The 17,704-nt window shown below is 43.0% G+C and overlaps 2 protein-coding genes across 6 annotated transcripts in view; both read right to left on the minus strand.

Moving 5' to 3' along the window:
• Window positions 1-273: 273 nt before the first annotated feature.
• Window positions 274-14,539, minus strand: LOC124014109 (ADP-ribosylation factor GTPase-activating protein 3-like). Its single transcript, XM_046328822.1, has 16 exons — window positions 14,374-14,539; window positions 13,402-13,520; window positions 13,144-13,216; window positions 12,736-12,867; window positions 12,478-12,558; window positions 10,790-10,907; window positions 10,639-10,695; window positions 10,440-10,486; window positions 10,084-10,235; window positions 9,824-9,955; window positions 8,941-9,078; window positions 8,584-8,736; window positions 8,290-8,413; window positions 5,719-5,806; window positions 1,550-1,674; window positions 274-1,175 (listed from the first exon to the last, which is right to left on the minus strand). The coding sequence occupies exons 1-16, from the start codon at window positions 14,440-14,442 to the stop codon at window positions 1,158-1,160; spliced, it is 1,626 nt and encodes a 541-aa protein (XP_046184778.1). The 5' UTR covers window positions 14,443-14,539; the 3' UTR covers window positions 274-1,157.
• Window positions 14,540-14,713: 174 nt separating this feature from the next.
• LOC124014277 (protein kinase C and casein kinase substrate in neurons protein 2-like) overlaps window positions 14,714-17,704 on the minus strand; it is a 37,599-nt gene continuing 34,608 nt past the window's right edge. For 4 of the 5 annotated variants that reach the window (XM_046329099.1, XM_046329097.1, XM_046329098.1 and 1 more), the window contains one exon: window positions 14,714-17,447. In XM_046329099.1, coding sequence (XP_046185055.1) covers window positions 17,334-17,447 — 114 coding nt within the window. In that variant the 3' untranslated portion in view covers window positions 14,714-17,333. The remainder of the gene's footprint in view (window positions 17,448-17,704) is intronic. The other variant, XR_006834998.1, reaches the window with a different exon arrangement.

Here is a 17,704-nt window from a genome sequence, read left to right on the forward strand (position 1 = left end):
GGACAAAATATTAAGATACTACTCCCTTCATTCATCTGAACTGATAGCCAATAGTAATATGGATTATATGTTTGGCTGCTGAGAGGCAGACCAGATCACACTACACTGTACAGGACAATATCCTACCAGTGTCTATACACACACACACACACACACACAAAGAAATAACTGAGTATTCGGTCCTTCAGTCAAGTGACATAAGTGAGTGACAGACATAAGTACACTTGCAAGACTAAGGGCACTTTCAAACCAATGCAAACAATGCTTCAAAAGCACAGCAGACACCTTTTATTTCAGAGAACAGTGTACAGGTGGATAGAAGTGAATGAAAAGTGACTTACTGTCCAACAGATGAGATGGGGACATTTTGCTGCACCCATTCCTGACTAGAGGTCTGTCAACCAATGTAAAATAATGTTTCTCCCACCTCAAATGTTCTCCACTTCACCATACCTCCAAACACACATTCAGTGAATCTGCACACGCACAACGCGTCACAGGCATTTTGGTTTGAAGGCACCCTAAAATTTAAGACATGTGTCCTACCTTGCAACATCTCCCTGCATTTGACATGTAATTAAAACAACGCCCATCAGATTAATTAACTAAATTATTTACATATCGCATGTAGAAAAATCCATGTTATCAAGCTACCAGATGATGTCTTCATCGCAAATAGTTACATAAAAACCAAGGTGACCTAGATGACATGATTCAATAACAATTGCACAGGGGAGAAGGAACCCAAAACCTAAGTCACCCTCAATTAGAACCATAATGGATGATTACAAAAATGTATTTTTAATACCATTGATATAAACATTTGTAAATATCAAAACCAAAGGCCTGGACAGATTAAATAATATGCTGCGGAAATAAGTGTTCTTCATACATCTACCTCATAGAGGATGTTGTTTCGACATAACTCCAATGTAGATAATACATCCTTTATTCAAATAGCTGCTATATATACACACACACACACACACACATATATAGCTATAGCCTATGTTCTGGCCTACACAATGTCACTAATTCGCTCTCCCTCTTCTGAACGGCTGAACTTGTCCATTGCTCGTAAGGATGTTCACCACCTCCAATACCCAGGGGACCTAACAGGTTGTGTGTGTGTCATAACACAGGTAAACACACTGGACTCACGCACTGTAGTGGTCCTGAAACAAAAAAGATACACAACACGTAAGAACCTACTGCTTACACCGTACCAGTTGTCTGAGTGTTGACGCTGCATAATTAGGTAACCTTTAAATAAAGTTGCCCTTATACACAATGTACTTTGGTATCTAGCATGCCTTTGACCAAATAGTCACTGATATCATTGTTACTGTGCACTTACATAGTAATTAAATCAAGAAACAGGATTTCCAAATTGGAATAATGATATAAAAAAGGGCAAGTTCTTATTGTGTTGAAATTGCCTTATGGCTTACAGTCCCCATGACACATTCACTTCAGTATGTGGCCCATGTGGGAGTCAATCTGCTGCTAGCACCAAGCTCCAACCAACAGGGCCATCTGAACCACAAACCTGAAGGGACGTGACTACTCCGCTGGCCATGACGGACAGCCTCCCGGCCGCAGAGCGGACCCCCAGCTTCAGCTGGGACATGTCTGGAGCACTGGGCAGCATGTTGGTCAGACGATATGAGCTGGCTGCATGGGGACCGGAGAGAGAGGGAGAGATGGTTAGTAACATCAGTGGTGGCAGTTGCTTTAGAATGATCCTTCTTCTGATGTTTAAATTGTGGAGGCGTACACATGCAGTGCCTGGATTAATAAAGCCTCACTGACTAGGAGTGCTGATCTAGGATCAGATAGATCCCCCATCTAATTCAATATGATCTGAAAGGCAAAACTGATCCGACTCAGATGCTTTGTGAATATGGGCTCTGGTGTTCTCTTGATTTAGTGATATGAAATGGTTAAATGATATACTTGAAAGTGTGATATACAGTACACTAGTATTCAGACACCTTGACTTTTTCCACATTTTGTAACGTTACAGCCTTATTCTAAAATGGATCCTCAATCTACAGGTTTTTCAAAAGGTTTGCAAATGTATTAAAAACAAAAATACCTGATTTACATAACTATTGGAAACACAAAATTGAGCTCAGGTGCATCCTGTTATTTTCATGTATCATCCTTGAGATGTTTCTACAACTTGGGAGTCCACCGGAGGTAAATTCTATTGATTGGCCATGATTTGGAAAGTCACACCTGTCGACAGTCATGGCCAAAAATATTGGCACCCGTGTACTTTTTTCAAGTAACTCAAGAAATTGAACACCGTCTCCACAATTCTTTATTTCACTGTTAATATTACAGAACATTTGTTTCAGAACTTAATATATCCATTTAAAATGTAAGAAATTACATTGACACCCTAGACTTAATATTTGGTAGCACAACCTTTGGTCAAAATAACTGCCTTCAGATCTCTTCACAAGTTAATGGGATTTAGATCTGGACTAATTGCTGGCCACTTCAGAACAGTCCAGCGTTTAGTCTTGAACCATTCTTTTTGAAGTGTGTTTGGGGTCATTGTCCTGCTGGACGACCCATGATCTTCAACGGAGACCCACCTTCTGACACTACGCTCCAAAATACCTCGGCATTCACCTGATTTCATGACGCCATGCACATGTTCAAGGCACCCTGTGCCAGAGGCAGCAAAGCAACCCCAAAACATCACTGAACCTCCACGTTTGACTGAAGGGAAGGTGTTTTCTTTGAATGCTTCATTTTGTTTTCTGTAAACATAGAGATGGTGCGCTTTACCAAAAAGCTCTAATTTGGTCTCATCGGTCCACAGGACATTCTCCCAGAAGGATTTTGGCATGTTCAGGTCTTTATCAGCAGTGGGGTCCTCCTGGGTCTCCTACCATATAACCCCCTTTCAATGAGTTAGCGAAGGATGGTGCTCGTTGAAACTGTCGTACCTTCCGTCTGAAGGTCAGCTTGAATCTGTGTGGCAGTTGACAGAGGTCCTTCTTCGCCATTCAAACAATCCTTCGTTGCAATCTTCCATCAAGTTCTCCTCCAGTGAGGTTGGCTACAGCGGCACGGGCCTTAAACGTCTTGATAACATTACGTACGGTGGAGACAGGAACATCACGGTCTCTGGAGATGGACTTGTAGCCTTGAGATTGTCCATGCTTGGCTACCATCTTGTGTTTGACATAACTCACTGGTTTCCTTTTTGTCCACGCTCATTGCGGTAAACAAAGTGCCACAAAAGAGGAGAACGAGTCCTTTTCCCTATTCAAACTGGTTGAATACATGGTTTTTATACTGCAGGCATCTTCCAACTCACCACAGGCGAGTTCAATTCCAAAGTAAATGATAATCACCTGCTTGAAATCTAATGATTTCTAACTACTTCTAGAAGGTGCCAATAATATTGTCAGGACTATTTTAGAATTTCTTTGTGGAATTTGCTAAGATTTTGTTTTGTTCAACTGCACACCCTAAGACATACACGCACACTACCGTTCAAAAGTTTGGGATCACTTAGAAATTCCCTTTTTGAAAGAAAATCACATTTTTTGTCTATTAAAATATCAAATTGATCAGAAATAGTGTAGACATTGTTAATGACTTGTTGCTGGAAACGGCAGATTTTTAAATTAAATATCTACGTAGGTGTAGAGAGGCCCATTTACAGCAACCATCACTCCTGTGTTCCAATGGCACACTGTGTTAGCCTTTTTAAAATTATAAACTTGGATTAGCTAACTGATCGTTAGAAAACCCTTTTGCAATTATGGCAGCACAGCTTAAAACTGTTGTTCTGATTAAAGATGCAATAAATCTTGCCTTCTTTAGATTAGTTGAGTATCTGGAGCATCAGAATTTGTGGGTTTGATTACAGGCTCAAAATGGCCAGAAACAAATCAAATGTATTTACATAGCCCTTCTTACATCAGCTGATATATTAAAGTGCTGTACAGAAACCCAGCCAAAAACCCCAAACAGCAAGCAATGCAGGTGTAGAAGCACAGAAACAACGTACTTTCTTCTGAAACGCGTCAGTCTATTCTTGTTCTGAGAAATGAAGGCTATTCCATGCGAGAAATTGCCTAGAAACTGAAGATCTCATACAATGCTGTGTACTACTGCCTTCACAGAATAGCGCAAACTGTCTCTAACTAGAATAGAAAGAGGAGAGGGAGGCCCCAGTACACAACTAAGCAAGAGGACAAGTACATTAGTGTGTCTAGTTTGAGAAACAGATGCCTCACAAGTCCTCAACTGGCAGCTTCATGAAATAGTACTCACAAAACACCAGTCTCAAAGTCAACAGTGAAGAGGCGACTCCGGGATGCTGGACTTCTAGGCAGAGTTGCAAAGAAAAAGCCATATCTCAGACTGGCCAATAAAAATAAAAGATTAAGATGGGCAAAAGAACACAGACACTGGACAGAGGAACTCTGCCTAGAAGGCCAACATGCCGGAGTTGCCTCTTCACTGTTGAGACTGGAGTTTTGCAGGTACTATTCAATGAAGCTGCCAGTTGAGGACTTGGTTTTTGCTCTGACATGCACTGTCAACTTTGGGACCTTACACACATATGCATACATACGTAAGGTCCCACAGTTGACAGTGCATGTCAGAGCAATAACCAAGTCATGAGGTCAAATGAATTGTCCATAAATCTCCAAGACAGGATTGTGTTGAGGCACAGATCTGGGAAAGGGTACCCAAACATTTCTGCAGTATTGAAGGTCCCCAAAAACACAGTGGCCTCCAGCATTCTAAAAAATGTAACAATTTTAGAACCACCAAGACTCGTCCAATGTTCACTCTAACAAAGATAGAGTTCCTGGTAGTGGCCAGACAGAAGCCACTCCTCAGTAAAAAAGGTACATGACAGCTCACTTTGACAAAAGGCACTTAAAGGACTCAGACCACGAGAAACAAGATTCTACGGTCTGATGAAAACAAGATCGAACTCTTTGGCCTGACTGCCAATCGTCACGTCTGGAGGAAACCTGGCACCATCCCTACGGTGAAGCTGTGGGAATGTTTTCAGCGGCAGGGACTGGGAGACTAGTTAGGATGAGCGGCGCAAAGCACAGAGATCCTTGATGAAAACCTGCTCCAGAGAGCTCAGTATCTCAGACTGATGTGAATGTTCACCTTCCAACAGGACAACGGCCCTAAGCACAAAGCCAAGACAATACAGGAGTGGCTTCGGGACAAGTCTCTGAACGTCCTTGAGTGGCCCAGCCAGAGCCTGGACTTGAATCCAATCTAACATCTCTGGAGAGACTTGAAAATAGCTGTGCAGCTACGCTCCTCATCCAACCTGATAGAGCTTGAGAGGATCTGCAGAGAAGAATGGGAGAAACTCCCCAAATACAGGTGTGCCAAGCTTGTAGTGTCATACCAAAGAAGACTTGAGGCTGTAATCGCTGCCAAAGGTGCTTCAACAAAGTACTGAATAAAGGGTGTGAATACTTATGTAAATGTGATATTTCCGTTTTTAGATTAATACAATTTACAAAAATTTCTAAAAACCTGTTTTTGCTTTGTCATTATGGGGTACTGTGCATAGATTGAAGAGGAAAAACTATTGAATCCATTTTAGAATAAAGCTGTAACGTAACAAAATGTGGAAAAATACAAGGGGTCTGAATACTTTCCTGAATGGACTGTATGAATGTTTAAGTACACACTTGTAGGCTTCCCTACCAGTCTGTTTCTTTGGGTCATCAAACAGGTCAGCTGAGCTGATGGAGTTGCTTTCAGAGAACCTCTCCAGGCGAGTCTTCGCCTCATACTGCATGTAAACAACCACATGAATACTTCAAATGACATACTTGATACTAAACAATGAACATACTACTGTAACAGGGATTTTCAGGTAGATAAAAAAAAAAAAAAAGCACAGCAGTTGTAGATAATAATCAATCAAAAAGCAATGTTGCAACAGGGGGAAACAGCCAGAACAGAAGCAGAGAAATGTCTAACAGCCTTCTCTGAGAAAGACATAAATGAATTCCATAGCACCAAATGAACTGTAAACACCATTTTTAGTAGATTCACTACCAGTCAAAAGTTATAGAACACCTACTCATTCAATGGTTTCTTTGTTTCTAGTCATTTTCTATATTGTAGAATAATAGTGATGACACCAAAACTATGAAATAACACATATGGAATCATGTAGTAACCAAAAAAGTGTTAAACAAATTAAAGGATACTTTAGATTTGAGATTCTTCTAAGTAGCCACCCTTTGCCTTGACAGATTTACACACGCTTGGCATTCAACCAGCTTCACCGGGAATGCTTTTCCAACAGTCTTGAAGGAGTTACCACATATGCTGAGCACTTGTTGGCTGTTTTTCCTTCACTCTGCGGTCCAACTCATCCCAAACCATCTCAATTGGGTTGAGGTCGGGTGTCAAATGATAATCCCACTAAGCACAAACCAGATGGGATGGTGTATCGCTGCAGAATGCTGTGGTAGCCATGCTGGCTAAGTGTACCTTGAATTGTAAATAAAATCAGGACAGATTTCCACTGATCTAATGTACATTGCTCGTGTTTCTTGGCCCAAGCAGGTCTCTTCTTATTGGTGTCCTTCAGCAGTGGTTTCTTTGCAGCAATTCGACCATGAAGGCCTGATTCACGCAGTCTCCTCTGAACAGCTGACGTTGAGATGTGTTTGTTACTTGAACTCTGAAGCATTTATTTGGGCTGCAATCTGAGGCCGTTAACTCAAATATAAAAAACATATATATTTCACCTTTATTTAACCAGGTAGGCAAGTTGAAAACAAGTTCTCATTTACAATTGTGACCTGGCCAAGATAAAGCAAAGCAGTTCGACACATACAACGAGACAGAGTTACACATGGAGTAAAACAAACATACAGTCAATACAGAAGAAAAATAAGTCTATATACAATGTGAGCAAATGAGGTGAGATAAGGGAGGTAAAGGCAAAAGAAAAACGCCATGGTGGCGAAGTAAATACAATATAGCAAGTAAAAAACTAGAATGGTAGATTTGCAGTGGAAGAATGTGCAAGGTAGAGAGAAATAATGGGGTGCAAAGGAGCAAAATAAATAAATAAATAAGAGTAGGGCGAGAGGTAGTTGTTTGGGCTAAATTATAGATTGACTATGTACAGGTGCAGTAATTTGTGAGCTGCTCTGACAGTTGGTGCTTTAATGCTAGTGGGGGAGATAAGCGTCTCCAGTTTCAGAGATTTTTGTAGTTCATTTCAGTCATTGGCAGCAGAGAAATGGAAGGAGAGGCGGCCAAAGGAAGAATTGGTTTTGGGGGTGACCAGAGAGAAATACCTGCTGGAGCGCACGCTACAGGTGGGTGCTGCTATGGGGTAGCCAGGTGGAAAGCATGGCCAGCCGTAGAAAAATGCTCATTGAAATTCTCAATTATAGTGGATTTATCGGTGGTGACAGTGTTTCCTATCCTCAGTGCAGTGGGCAGCTGCGAGGAGGTGTTCTTATTCTCCATGGACTTCAGTGTCCCAGAACTTTTTTGAGTTTGTTGCAGGAAGCAAATTTCTGCTTGAAAAAGCTAGCCTTGGCTTTTCTAACTGCCTATGTATATTGGTTTCATGCTTCCTTGAAAAGTTGCATATCACAGGGGCTTATAAACCTATCCTCTGCAGCAGAGGTAACTGGGCATTCCTTTCCTATGGCGGTCCTCACGAGAGTCAGTTTCATCATAACGCTTGATGGTTTTTGCGACTGCACTTGAAGAAACGTTCAAAGTTCTTAAAATGTTCCACATTGACTGACCTTCATGTCTTAAAGTAATGGACTGTCGTTTCTCTTTGCTTGTTTGAGCTGTTCTTGCCATAAAATGGACTTGGTCTTTGACCAAATAGGGATATCTTCTGTATACCACCCCTACCTTGTCACAACACAACTGGTTGGCTCAAAGGCATTAAGGAAAAAAATTACACAAACGACATTTTAACAAGGCACATTGGTTAATTCAAACACATTCCAGGTAACTACCTCATGAAGCTGGTTGAGAGAATGCCAAGCATGTGCAAAGCTGTCATCAAGGCAAAGGGTGGCTACCTTAAATCTAAATATTTTATATTTGAGGTTCTTCACTTTTTTTGGTTACTACATGATTACATGTGTTATTTCATAGTGTTGATCTCTTCACTATTATTCTACAATGTAGAAAATTGTAAAAATAAAGGAAAAACCTTTGAATGAGTAGATGTGTCCAAACCTTTGACTGGTACTGTATGTGTGTGTCCCATGACAGTGTGCCTACCTCAGAGTCATCCTGCTTGCCAAAGTACATGTCAGAGGAGATGGCCTTGACGTCCCCAAACTTCTTGCGGGCGTCGCCTGAGTCTGAGACAGGGACTGGGTCTGCTTTCCGCCGGGCTGCGGTCCTGTGTGTGAGAGAGAGGGAGGCTGCATTCAGTGACAACTACAGTGAGATACTTAAAATATAAATTAAAAAATAAGTGGCTCAGGGGACTTATACGGCTAAAATAAAAAGTTACTTTTTCACATGCATCTCTGTATTTTCATCCCTGGAAATCAAACAGTCATATAGTACCTGTCGTCCTGTGAGGAACTCTTGGTGCTCAGGTAGAAGTCTGGCTCTGGCTTCCTGCTCTCTTTCCTCCAGCCAGACTCCCCCGTCTCGCTCCAATTGGAGAAGAACTTGTCAGAGGATTCTGTCGGGTCATCAAACTTGGTCATTGACATCCTGATGGGTTTCATATGGAAAAGAGAACTCAATTTAATGGATTTCGTTCCCAGATCTTTTTGTGATGTCTTTCCAACTACAATTACAAGACAACACAAAGAGATCTGAGACCAGGCTAGCCATGTCAGTGATTACTTCCAAGAAGGAATGACAGAAGGAATGATCCATCGCTAAAGTATTGGAACGTTGGCGGAGTGTGGTGACCTGGATGTAAAGGAGCCTTCGTCAGTCTCCTCTTCCTCCTTCTCTGTGTACCTCCGGCTCTTAGTGGGCTGCTTGGACCCCACTGGGCTCTCCTGCTGGATAGTGTGCATGTCTGACAGCACAGAGTGAGACACTCCACTAGAGGGAGATTGAGAGGGGGGAGACACAATGGAGTCAAATAATCAAAGTGTTTGTTACCACAATATCTCCAATGGTTACAAAATGTTTCAGTCCCAACAATAATATAAGTATTTGAGATCAGGGTTTCCCAAACTAGGGATCAAATGATTTTAAAAATCGGGTCGCGAGAGAACATTTGAACTTGGTTCGTAGAACCGGGGTTAGGTCAGTACCGTTTAAGCTACAAAATACTATGACCCCATCACTGAAAGATAACTCTCAGGAACACGTACTGTTTCCCTTTACTAGCCGTTAGAACCGAGTGGACAAGACCAGACACTAAATCAGACTGGGAGAAAAAGAACATAATCAATTATATTATTTTTTACACAGAAGACCATACAACATTATTGCCTGATGATCTTCTGAACTTCCCAATACCTTTCTGATGCATTTCAGTCACTTCAAACCTTAGCTGTCAGAATGAAAGTGTCAAAATACTGTCTGACAGATTTCTAATAACGTCATAACTCAAATTAAGTAAGTAAACATTGGCCGTTGATAACATACATTTTTTACATGGTGGGTTCGCCAAAATGTTTTAATATCAAAATGGGATCGCACGGCAAAAAGTTAGCGAATCCATGTTTTAGAAGATGAGTGACTTATCCCCTGCAATGTAAAGTAACCCTTTAAAACTATTCTACATGGAACATCTGTAAAAAGTGTGTTAAGAAATAAACAAATCCTTTTATCCTCCCACCTCCTGCTGCCAAAGCCCATGCCCAGTCTCTCAGCCTGCTCCTTCTTCTTCTCCCCCATCCCCTTCATCTTCTCTGTATTACTCCTCTGCTGTGCTTCCAGATCCTTATAGGCCAGTCTCATGGAGGCCCCACTAGAGGGAGGAAGAGAGAAAGTGGAGAGAGAGAAATGGATAAGCAGTGAAGATGAGAGAATAATTGACAATGTGGATGAGAGAGCGAGAGGCCAATTAAAGCCCATTTAAATTGGAGAGAGACTCACATGGATTCCTCTGCTGGTTGGGGGCTGTTCTTGATGGTGGGTGCTGTATCTCTCTCATTGAGTTTGTCTACCGCCTGTGCTTTCTTCTCCAGGTCACAGAAACTCTGTTTGCTCACCTTCTTACCCCCAAGACCACCTTTCTTAGCGCCCAACTGAGACAAAACACAGGACACAGACGTGAACACGTAGGTCAGTAGATTAGTAGACACAAGATCCATGAGTGATGTACACAGTCCATTCACACTAAATGTCTCACCCACAACAATCACCAAATTCACTCTTATTCATAAGCACAACACGCATAGGTACAGGGGAGGAACATTACCTCCTTAAATCCACTACCATAGAGTACATACTGTTTTCTTGGACCCAGCTGGTTTCTTCTTGAGAAGAGAAGAGGATTCTAAGGGAGAAGTGACAGTGGGCATTAGAATACAGTTTATAGAAGCTGCTAAGAGCTACTGTTCCAGGCTCAGATAATTTATGTACTGCTAATGCTTAAGGTTCTAGTTGAGTATCTTTAGTCTCTAGGGTATAATCTCTTGGTCCTCTTACCTAAGGCTTCTTTAGGAGACATACTTAGCACGTCAACACTGGGACCCTCTGTATTACCTGAAGACAGAAAGAGTTGAGGGCATAGACGACATGGACAAACAGATGCAAGTGTATGTGTTTCTGAAGTGTAAATATTGAAGTAGAGGTGTACCATTATTGTCTCTCTCGGTTTCTTTTGTAGAGGGTTCCTCTACTGGGGTGGGGCTTAGATTCATCTGGGCAGAGCTTGTTATATTAGGTTGGGTGGAGCTACGATCATCAGGGATTGCCTGCCAAAATACTCAAGGTAAGGACAAGACCATGTAAACAACATGCACACATCCATAATCTTCTACAATTTCAAACAAATAAGTACTAACAGTCACACACACACACTCAGGGGTGAGCACACACACACACACTCAGGGGTGAGCGCGCACACACACACACACTCAGGGGTGAGCGCACACACACACACACACACTCAGGGGTGAGCGCACACACACACACACACACTCAGGGGTGAGCGCACACACACACACACTCAGGGGTGGGGTGAGCACACACTCACTCAGCACACACACACAGGGGTGAGCACACACACTCAGGGGTGAGCACACACACACACTCAGAGCGCACACACACACACACTCAGGGGTGAGCACACACACACACACACACACACACTCAGGGGTGAGCGCACACACACACACACAGGGGTGAGCGCACACACACACACACACACACACACACACACACACACACACAGCACACACACACACACACACACACAGGGGTGAGCACACACACACACACACTCAGGGGTGAGCGCACACACACACACACTCAGGGGTGAGCGCACACACACACACACACACAGGGGTGAGCACACACACACACACACACTCAGGGGTGAGCACACACACACACACACTCAGGGGTGAGCACACACACACACACACACTCAGGGGTGAGCACACACACACACACACACTCAGGGGTGAGCACACACACACACACACACTCAGGGGTGAGCACACACACACACACACACTCAGGGGTGAGCACACACACACACACACTCAGGGGTGAGCACACACACACACACGCACACACACACACACTCAGGGGTGAGCACACACACACACACACTCAGGGGTGAGCGCACACACACACACACTCAGGGGTGAGCGCACACACACACACACTCAGGGGTGAGCACACACACACACACACTCAGGGGTGAGCACACACACACACACACACACACACACAGGGGGTGAGCACACACACACACACACACTCAGGGGTGAGCACACACACACACACAGGGGTGAGCACACACACACACACACACTCAGGGGTGAGCAGCACACACACACACACTCAGGGGTGAGCGCACACACACACACACACTCAGGGGTGAGCACACACACACACACACACACTCAGGGGTGAGCACACACACACACTCAGGGGTGTGGGGTGAGCACACACACACACTCAGGGGTGAGCACACACACACACACTCAGGGGTGAGGGTGACACACACACACTCAGGGGTCAGAGTGAGCACACACACACACACTCAGGGGTGAGCACACACACACACTCAGGGGTGAGCACACACACACACTCAGGGGTGAGCACACACACACACACTCAGGGGTGAGCACACACACACACACTCAGGGGTGAGCACACACACACACTCAGGGGTGAGCACACACACACACTCAGGGGTGAGCACACACACACACACTCAGGGGTGAGCACACACACACACACTCAGGGGTGAGCACACACACACACTCAGGGGTGAGCACACACACACACTCAGGGGTGAGCACACACACACACCTGCGTGTGCATACTGAAGAAATCCTCCTCCTTATTGACTGGAGATGTTGGAGAGAGGGGGGCCTGGCTGTCAAGCCACAACTGCAGGGAAACAAAACAGCGGATTCATTGGCATCTATAAGGACCTAAGTATACACTCCTTTAAATCAGCCATGTTGATGCGACATGATTCTGTTGTTAAAGACAGTATAACAAGTAACCAATATTGACTAAATCCATTTTTGCCCAGTGGAATGTCTGGATGGATGTGTTTGGCACCTCAGTGCCTAAGCGCCTTGTGGCCTGCGTGGCAGAGGTCTTGATCTTCTCGCGGTAGAGCGCAGCGGCTCGGCTGTTGTACTTGGTGTTGGCGGCATTGGACGTGCAGCCTTGCTGGGCAAAGAAGGCATTCTGAGAGACACAGGGGGAAAACAATGGTTTGAATTACACATTGACTCTGTAATACAAAAAATGTATTGTTAATAGTTATCAAAATATTGCATTAATCATACAGGTATTATACAGGGCCCTTTTGTGACACCATACAGTACCATATACATTCTAGAGATAATGCCCACTCATACAGTCAGAAACATAACTACTAGCACCACCCTCTCAGCGCTTTACACAGCAGGTTGGGACGTGGCTGCCCACAAGTCAATGCCCACCCTGGATGGCTTTACTCACCGCACTGGCATTGCCGCCCACCTGCATGCATCGCAGCTGGTACCAGGACCAGTTAGAGTCCAGCTCAGTAGACCTGAAACAAACAATACACAGTTCTAATTCTGAACACTCCATTGGGCCATAAATGTGTCAAACTGTGAGTTGTGCGAAGCCAATGGTCCTGCCCAGAAACAATCCCTAGCCCCTACCCACTAGTGTAGATCTGAAAGAACAGGATGGAGTAGGCAACACATGTGTTTTTCATTCATTGTTCCTTACCTGATGAATGACAGGTGCACTCCTAATGACCTGTGTGTTCCTGAGCAGTCTATACAGAGAAACACTCCATAGGTGATACTGGCCCAACTAGGATTCTTAGCCGAACAGTCAAAGCACGCCTGTAATAGGAAAGAAGTTCAGCAGCTTTGGAAAACATGCAACTTGGATACAGACAATGTGTTCGCTGTCTCCTTTATGCAGTGATAAGTCTATGGGGACATTGATAAGCAAGTTAATATGAGCGCATGACAAATAGATAGCAAAACACTAACAAATAATGAAGCAACCCAGTAGCGTGGAGGTCTGAAGTACAAAATATTGACTTCATACTGTATATTATTTTTTTATATTCCTATTCTTTTCTAGTATAAACTTATTTTAATTGTCTCTACTTGTCCACACATTAAGAGAACGCGACATTTAACAAAAGTATTTCTAAACTAGCTAGTTACAAATGTTGCAATTTAGTGGAAACAATGTTTCCAAAACAGCTTTTCGATGCTTGCGGTTGCAACATTGTCGCGTTCTATGTAGCCAGGCCTAAACAGCAGACGGAAACAGCTGGATGAGCCAAAAGGTATTGTTTATGTCTGTGTGACGTCTTTCATCTTTGTGGTGTCCATGAGTCAACATTTACCAGACATCTATAATTTACAATAAACATGCTAACGAAGTGGACTGTCCAACCAGTTTCTTAAAAGTACCATCTTTGACCCAACTGTCATCATGCTAGGATGTCCTATCGTTCCATTTAAACTGCTCATGCCAATTCTTTCAACACTGAAAAAACATATTTTGTCAGGAGGATGTGCAAGAAGCATTCGTGGATCAAAGCTTTTCCATGTGCGTTTGTTACGACGCATCTACCCCTACCCAGCAAAACAGTGCTACGTGTCATTTTTTACCTTCTGAAGCTAGCTCGCTAACATTAGCTATTTCCTCGTTAAAGGCCGAAAGCTTATCAACTCTCACCTTATTCGTAGAAAGGGAACGTAGCCGTTTGAAAATGGCAGCAATATCTTGCTTGCTGGGCTCTGACATCTTTCCACCTGTTGTTAATTTCACCTGGTAGGTAAAGCGCAGCGTTTAGCAAATTTGTTTCCCTGTAAATCAAAAATACTTCCGCGCTCGTCATGGGTAAAGGCACACGTCAGAAAGATAACATTTTTTTTTGCCTGTGCTCTGATTGGTCAGCAGGAACACGTGGGCATTATTGTAACATGGGAGGCCTGGGTAGAAAAAAATCAATTTCTATTATCTTTGATACTGTATGTTTAATTGAAAAAAAGGAATGACGACAGTATAACTTCTCTTTTTGTTCAATTCATTTATAATGTATGCTGTGGGATAACATTGGCAAACTGAGTTGTGCAAGTAAAGCTGCTGCAGTGTTCTGTTGATGGCATGACCTGAAACCAATGATATACATCTCATGACCTGAAACGCACAGCATAACCTCTCACATTGACAGAAAACTAATATCAAACAAAATCAATCTTCCTTCTTTTGATATGCGGTTGTAGGCATAAAATGTAGGGGATATTTCCAGGAGCATCATGCGTAAACAGTGTTTGCTAAATAATGTACTCACAACAATGTAAGAGCCATAACGTCACCTCCCAATAGGAGAAACCTATACTCGAGATGGGAATTGGGATAGGTCCTAAATAACAGATAGTTTGCCAATACTGGTAATGCACATGTGGTGGCGTTAAGGGTGTGTTTGTCAATCATTAACTTTTAAAAGAAAATGAGAAATATAATCTCACAGCTATTTGTCAATTACTAATCATAAGTAGGCTCTGGCCCCTCTGGAGATACTACATTATATTTACAAACGCAACAAGACAGCAAATTCACGAGACATTCGCCATAAAACATTCAATTATTGTACAAATGGATTTGTTTCCGAATCACAGCATTTCATCTGACAGAGAACAAAAGCACTTTAGGCATCTTATAAATTAACAGTCTTTGATTTCCAAATAGAAATTTAAATCACAACTCCCTAATCTATAACTGCTTAAATTTGTTCATAGGTTCCTCGCTATTTACATGCAAACATACTTTTATTAAATCGGACCCTCTAGTTTGTGAAAAACAGTAAAAGCTGTGTTTTTTATTGCTGAACGTGCAACACTGTTTTGCTGCCACAAAAAAAGTATTTTCTCCCAAAGCTTTGAATGGACATCCAGTGCAAGCTACAGCTAAAGCTCCTAGCTTCAAGTGACACACCTTATTGCCAAGAAAGCTACAGCTAAAGCTCCTAGCTTCAAGTGACACACCTTATTGCCAAGCAAGCTACAGCTAAAGCTCCTAGCTTCAAGTGACACACCTTATTGCCAAGCAAGCTACAGCTAAAGCTCCTAGCTTCAAGTGACACACCTTATTGCCAAGCAAGCTACAGCTAAAGCTCCTAGCTTCAAGTGACACACCTTATTGCCAAGCAAGCTACAGCTAAAGCTCCTAGCTTCAAGTGACACACCTTATTGCCAAGCATTCAGTGTGGAAAAACAAAACAACATGTAAGAATCTACCAACAGAATGTGAAGTCAATTGAGTGAATAGAGGCTGTCACAAATGGCACCCTATGCCCTACATAGTGTGCTACGTTTGGCCAGAGCCCTATGTGCCCTGGTGAATGTCCCTGATACTAGAATGACCAGCAAACGTGTACAATCAATAGGTGAGCCGATACAATGAAACAATTAAAGAATATACAATCAATTAAAGTTGAGGGGTAAAGGTTACAGGAGAACTTCTGAATGCGTCACTTATTGTTAAAATGTGGATTGGCGCAACATGGTATCAGAGCATTTACAGAATAATATGAAATGCTCTGAGACCAGGCTGGTTGGTGACGGTGGAAGAACTGGATATAATTCATCATCTCGGTTTCTCTCATTCATCAACTATTCGCTGAGCCAAACACAAATCAGATTTAAAATACAAAAAAAGGCATAACAAGACAAATCTGAACTATAAGCATCAGATAAGAAAGACAATTGTTCTGAACCGGCACTGCCATGAATTCCAAACCCTTTTCTCAAAAGATTTGAAAAGTCAAATAAGAAAACGGGGTTGTAGGTTCTGATATTTCAGACAAATGGCTTTCGTGTGGGAAAAAAATAAAACCTTGATTACTGTCAAAAGGATGGGGTGAAGGACGCTCAAAACAGAGCAAGAAATAACATACAATTAGGAATTCCCCTTATTTCAACATAAGACTACCAAATCAGATCCTGGACTGCAAGTTGGTGTGTGTATCACCAATTGTCTATGACAAAAATGAATTAAAAGATTCAACTGAGATTACTTTTAGGTCTCCAATCAGTTTCAAATCAAATCTAAAATGTGCTAGACCTCGTGAATGAGACACATGTATATCCTCTCCCATGTCTGTTCACATCTTTTAAATCGGTTAATTCTTTCAACGTCTTCATAACTTCAAGCTACAATTGGAAGGTAACATGTTTCAAAATAGCTTTTTATATATTTTCTTCTGTAACAGTAATGGCTTTAAGTAACATTTGCTTTTGCAGCAGGCTTTAGACTCTGTACTGGGTGTCCCATCATAAAGGCTGACAATGAGGGCAGGCTGTAGTTGTAGGAAGATCTGTGCTTAACGACATGGGATCCAGGAAGATACAACAGAGAGCTACAACATCATCCTCTTCGATGGGCAAACCCCTTCCTTCTGCCACCCCTTTCACTCACTCACTCACTCACTCACTCACTCACTCACTCACTCACTCACTCACTCACTCACTCACTCACTCACTCACTCACTCACTCACTCACTCACTCACGTAGGGGGAGAGGGGCAAATGCGAGGCCTACCATGCCCACCCTCCTGCCCCATCTCCTCCACTTTCTTTTTCCTCTTCACCCCATCCTCTCTCTCGTTTTCCTCCTCGTCCCTCGCTCGGTCATTATTGGATGTCTTCTACGTAGTTGGCGGGGTAGAGGCCCACCACGCCGTCTTTCAGGCGCCCTCTGCACCAGCCCTGGTCGTCCTCGTTTCCTATCTTGGTGAACTCCTCACCTTCAGGACAAAAAGGAAAACAGGGAGGAATGGACAGATGATTATGTGGAAAGATGTTGGTAGATGAGCATGTCTTTCTGTTGAGCAGCTTCAAAAAGGATTTGTGACTCAACTCAGCCTCACTCACTTTTCTCTGTGTTTTAATTGTCATAGATGCCATGTCCTGTCAGATCAGTTAAGTAAAATAAGACTGGTGGAGACATCCAGTCCTTTCACTTAGCGGTGGTCATACAGGACAGCAGACTAGAGAATAGGGGG

Source organism: Oncorhynchus gorbuscha, linkage group LG25 (genome assembly GCF_021184085.1).
Source record: "Oncorhynchus gorbuscha isolate QuinsamMale2020 ecotype Even-year linkage group LG25, OgorEven_v1.0, whole genome shotgun sequence".
Classification (NCBI taxonomy): domain Eukaryota; kingdom Metazoa; phylum Chordata; class Actinopteri; order Salmoniformes; family Salmonidae; genus Oncorhynchus; species Oncorhynchus gorbuscha.

Coding starts and splice junctions, on each gene's coding strand:
- LOC124014109 (XM_046328822.1), bottom strand. CDS start 14,442: ATGTCAGAGCCCAGCAAGCAAGATATTGCTGCCATTTTCAAACGGCTA. Junction 9,956..10,083: donor CAACCAGCAGAGGAATCCAT/GTGAGTCTCTCT, acceptor TCCTCCCTCTAG/TGGGGCCTCCATGAGACTGG. Junction 8,414..8,583: donor AGTTCCTCACAGGACGACAG/GTACTATATGAC, acceptor TCTCACACACAG/GACCGCAGCCCGGCGGAAAG.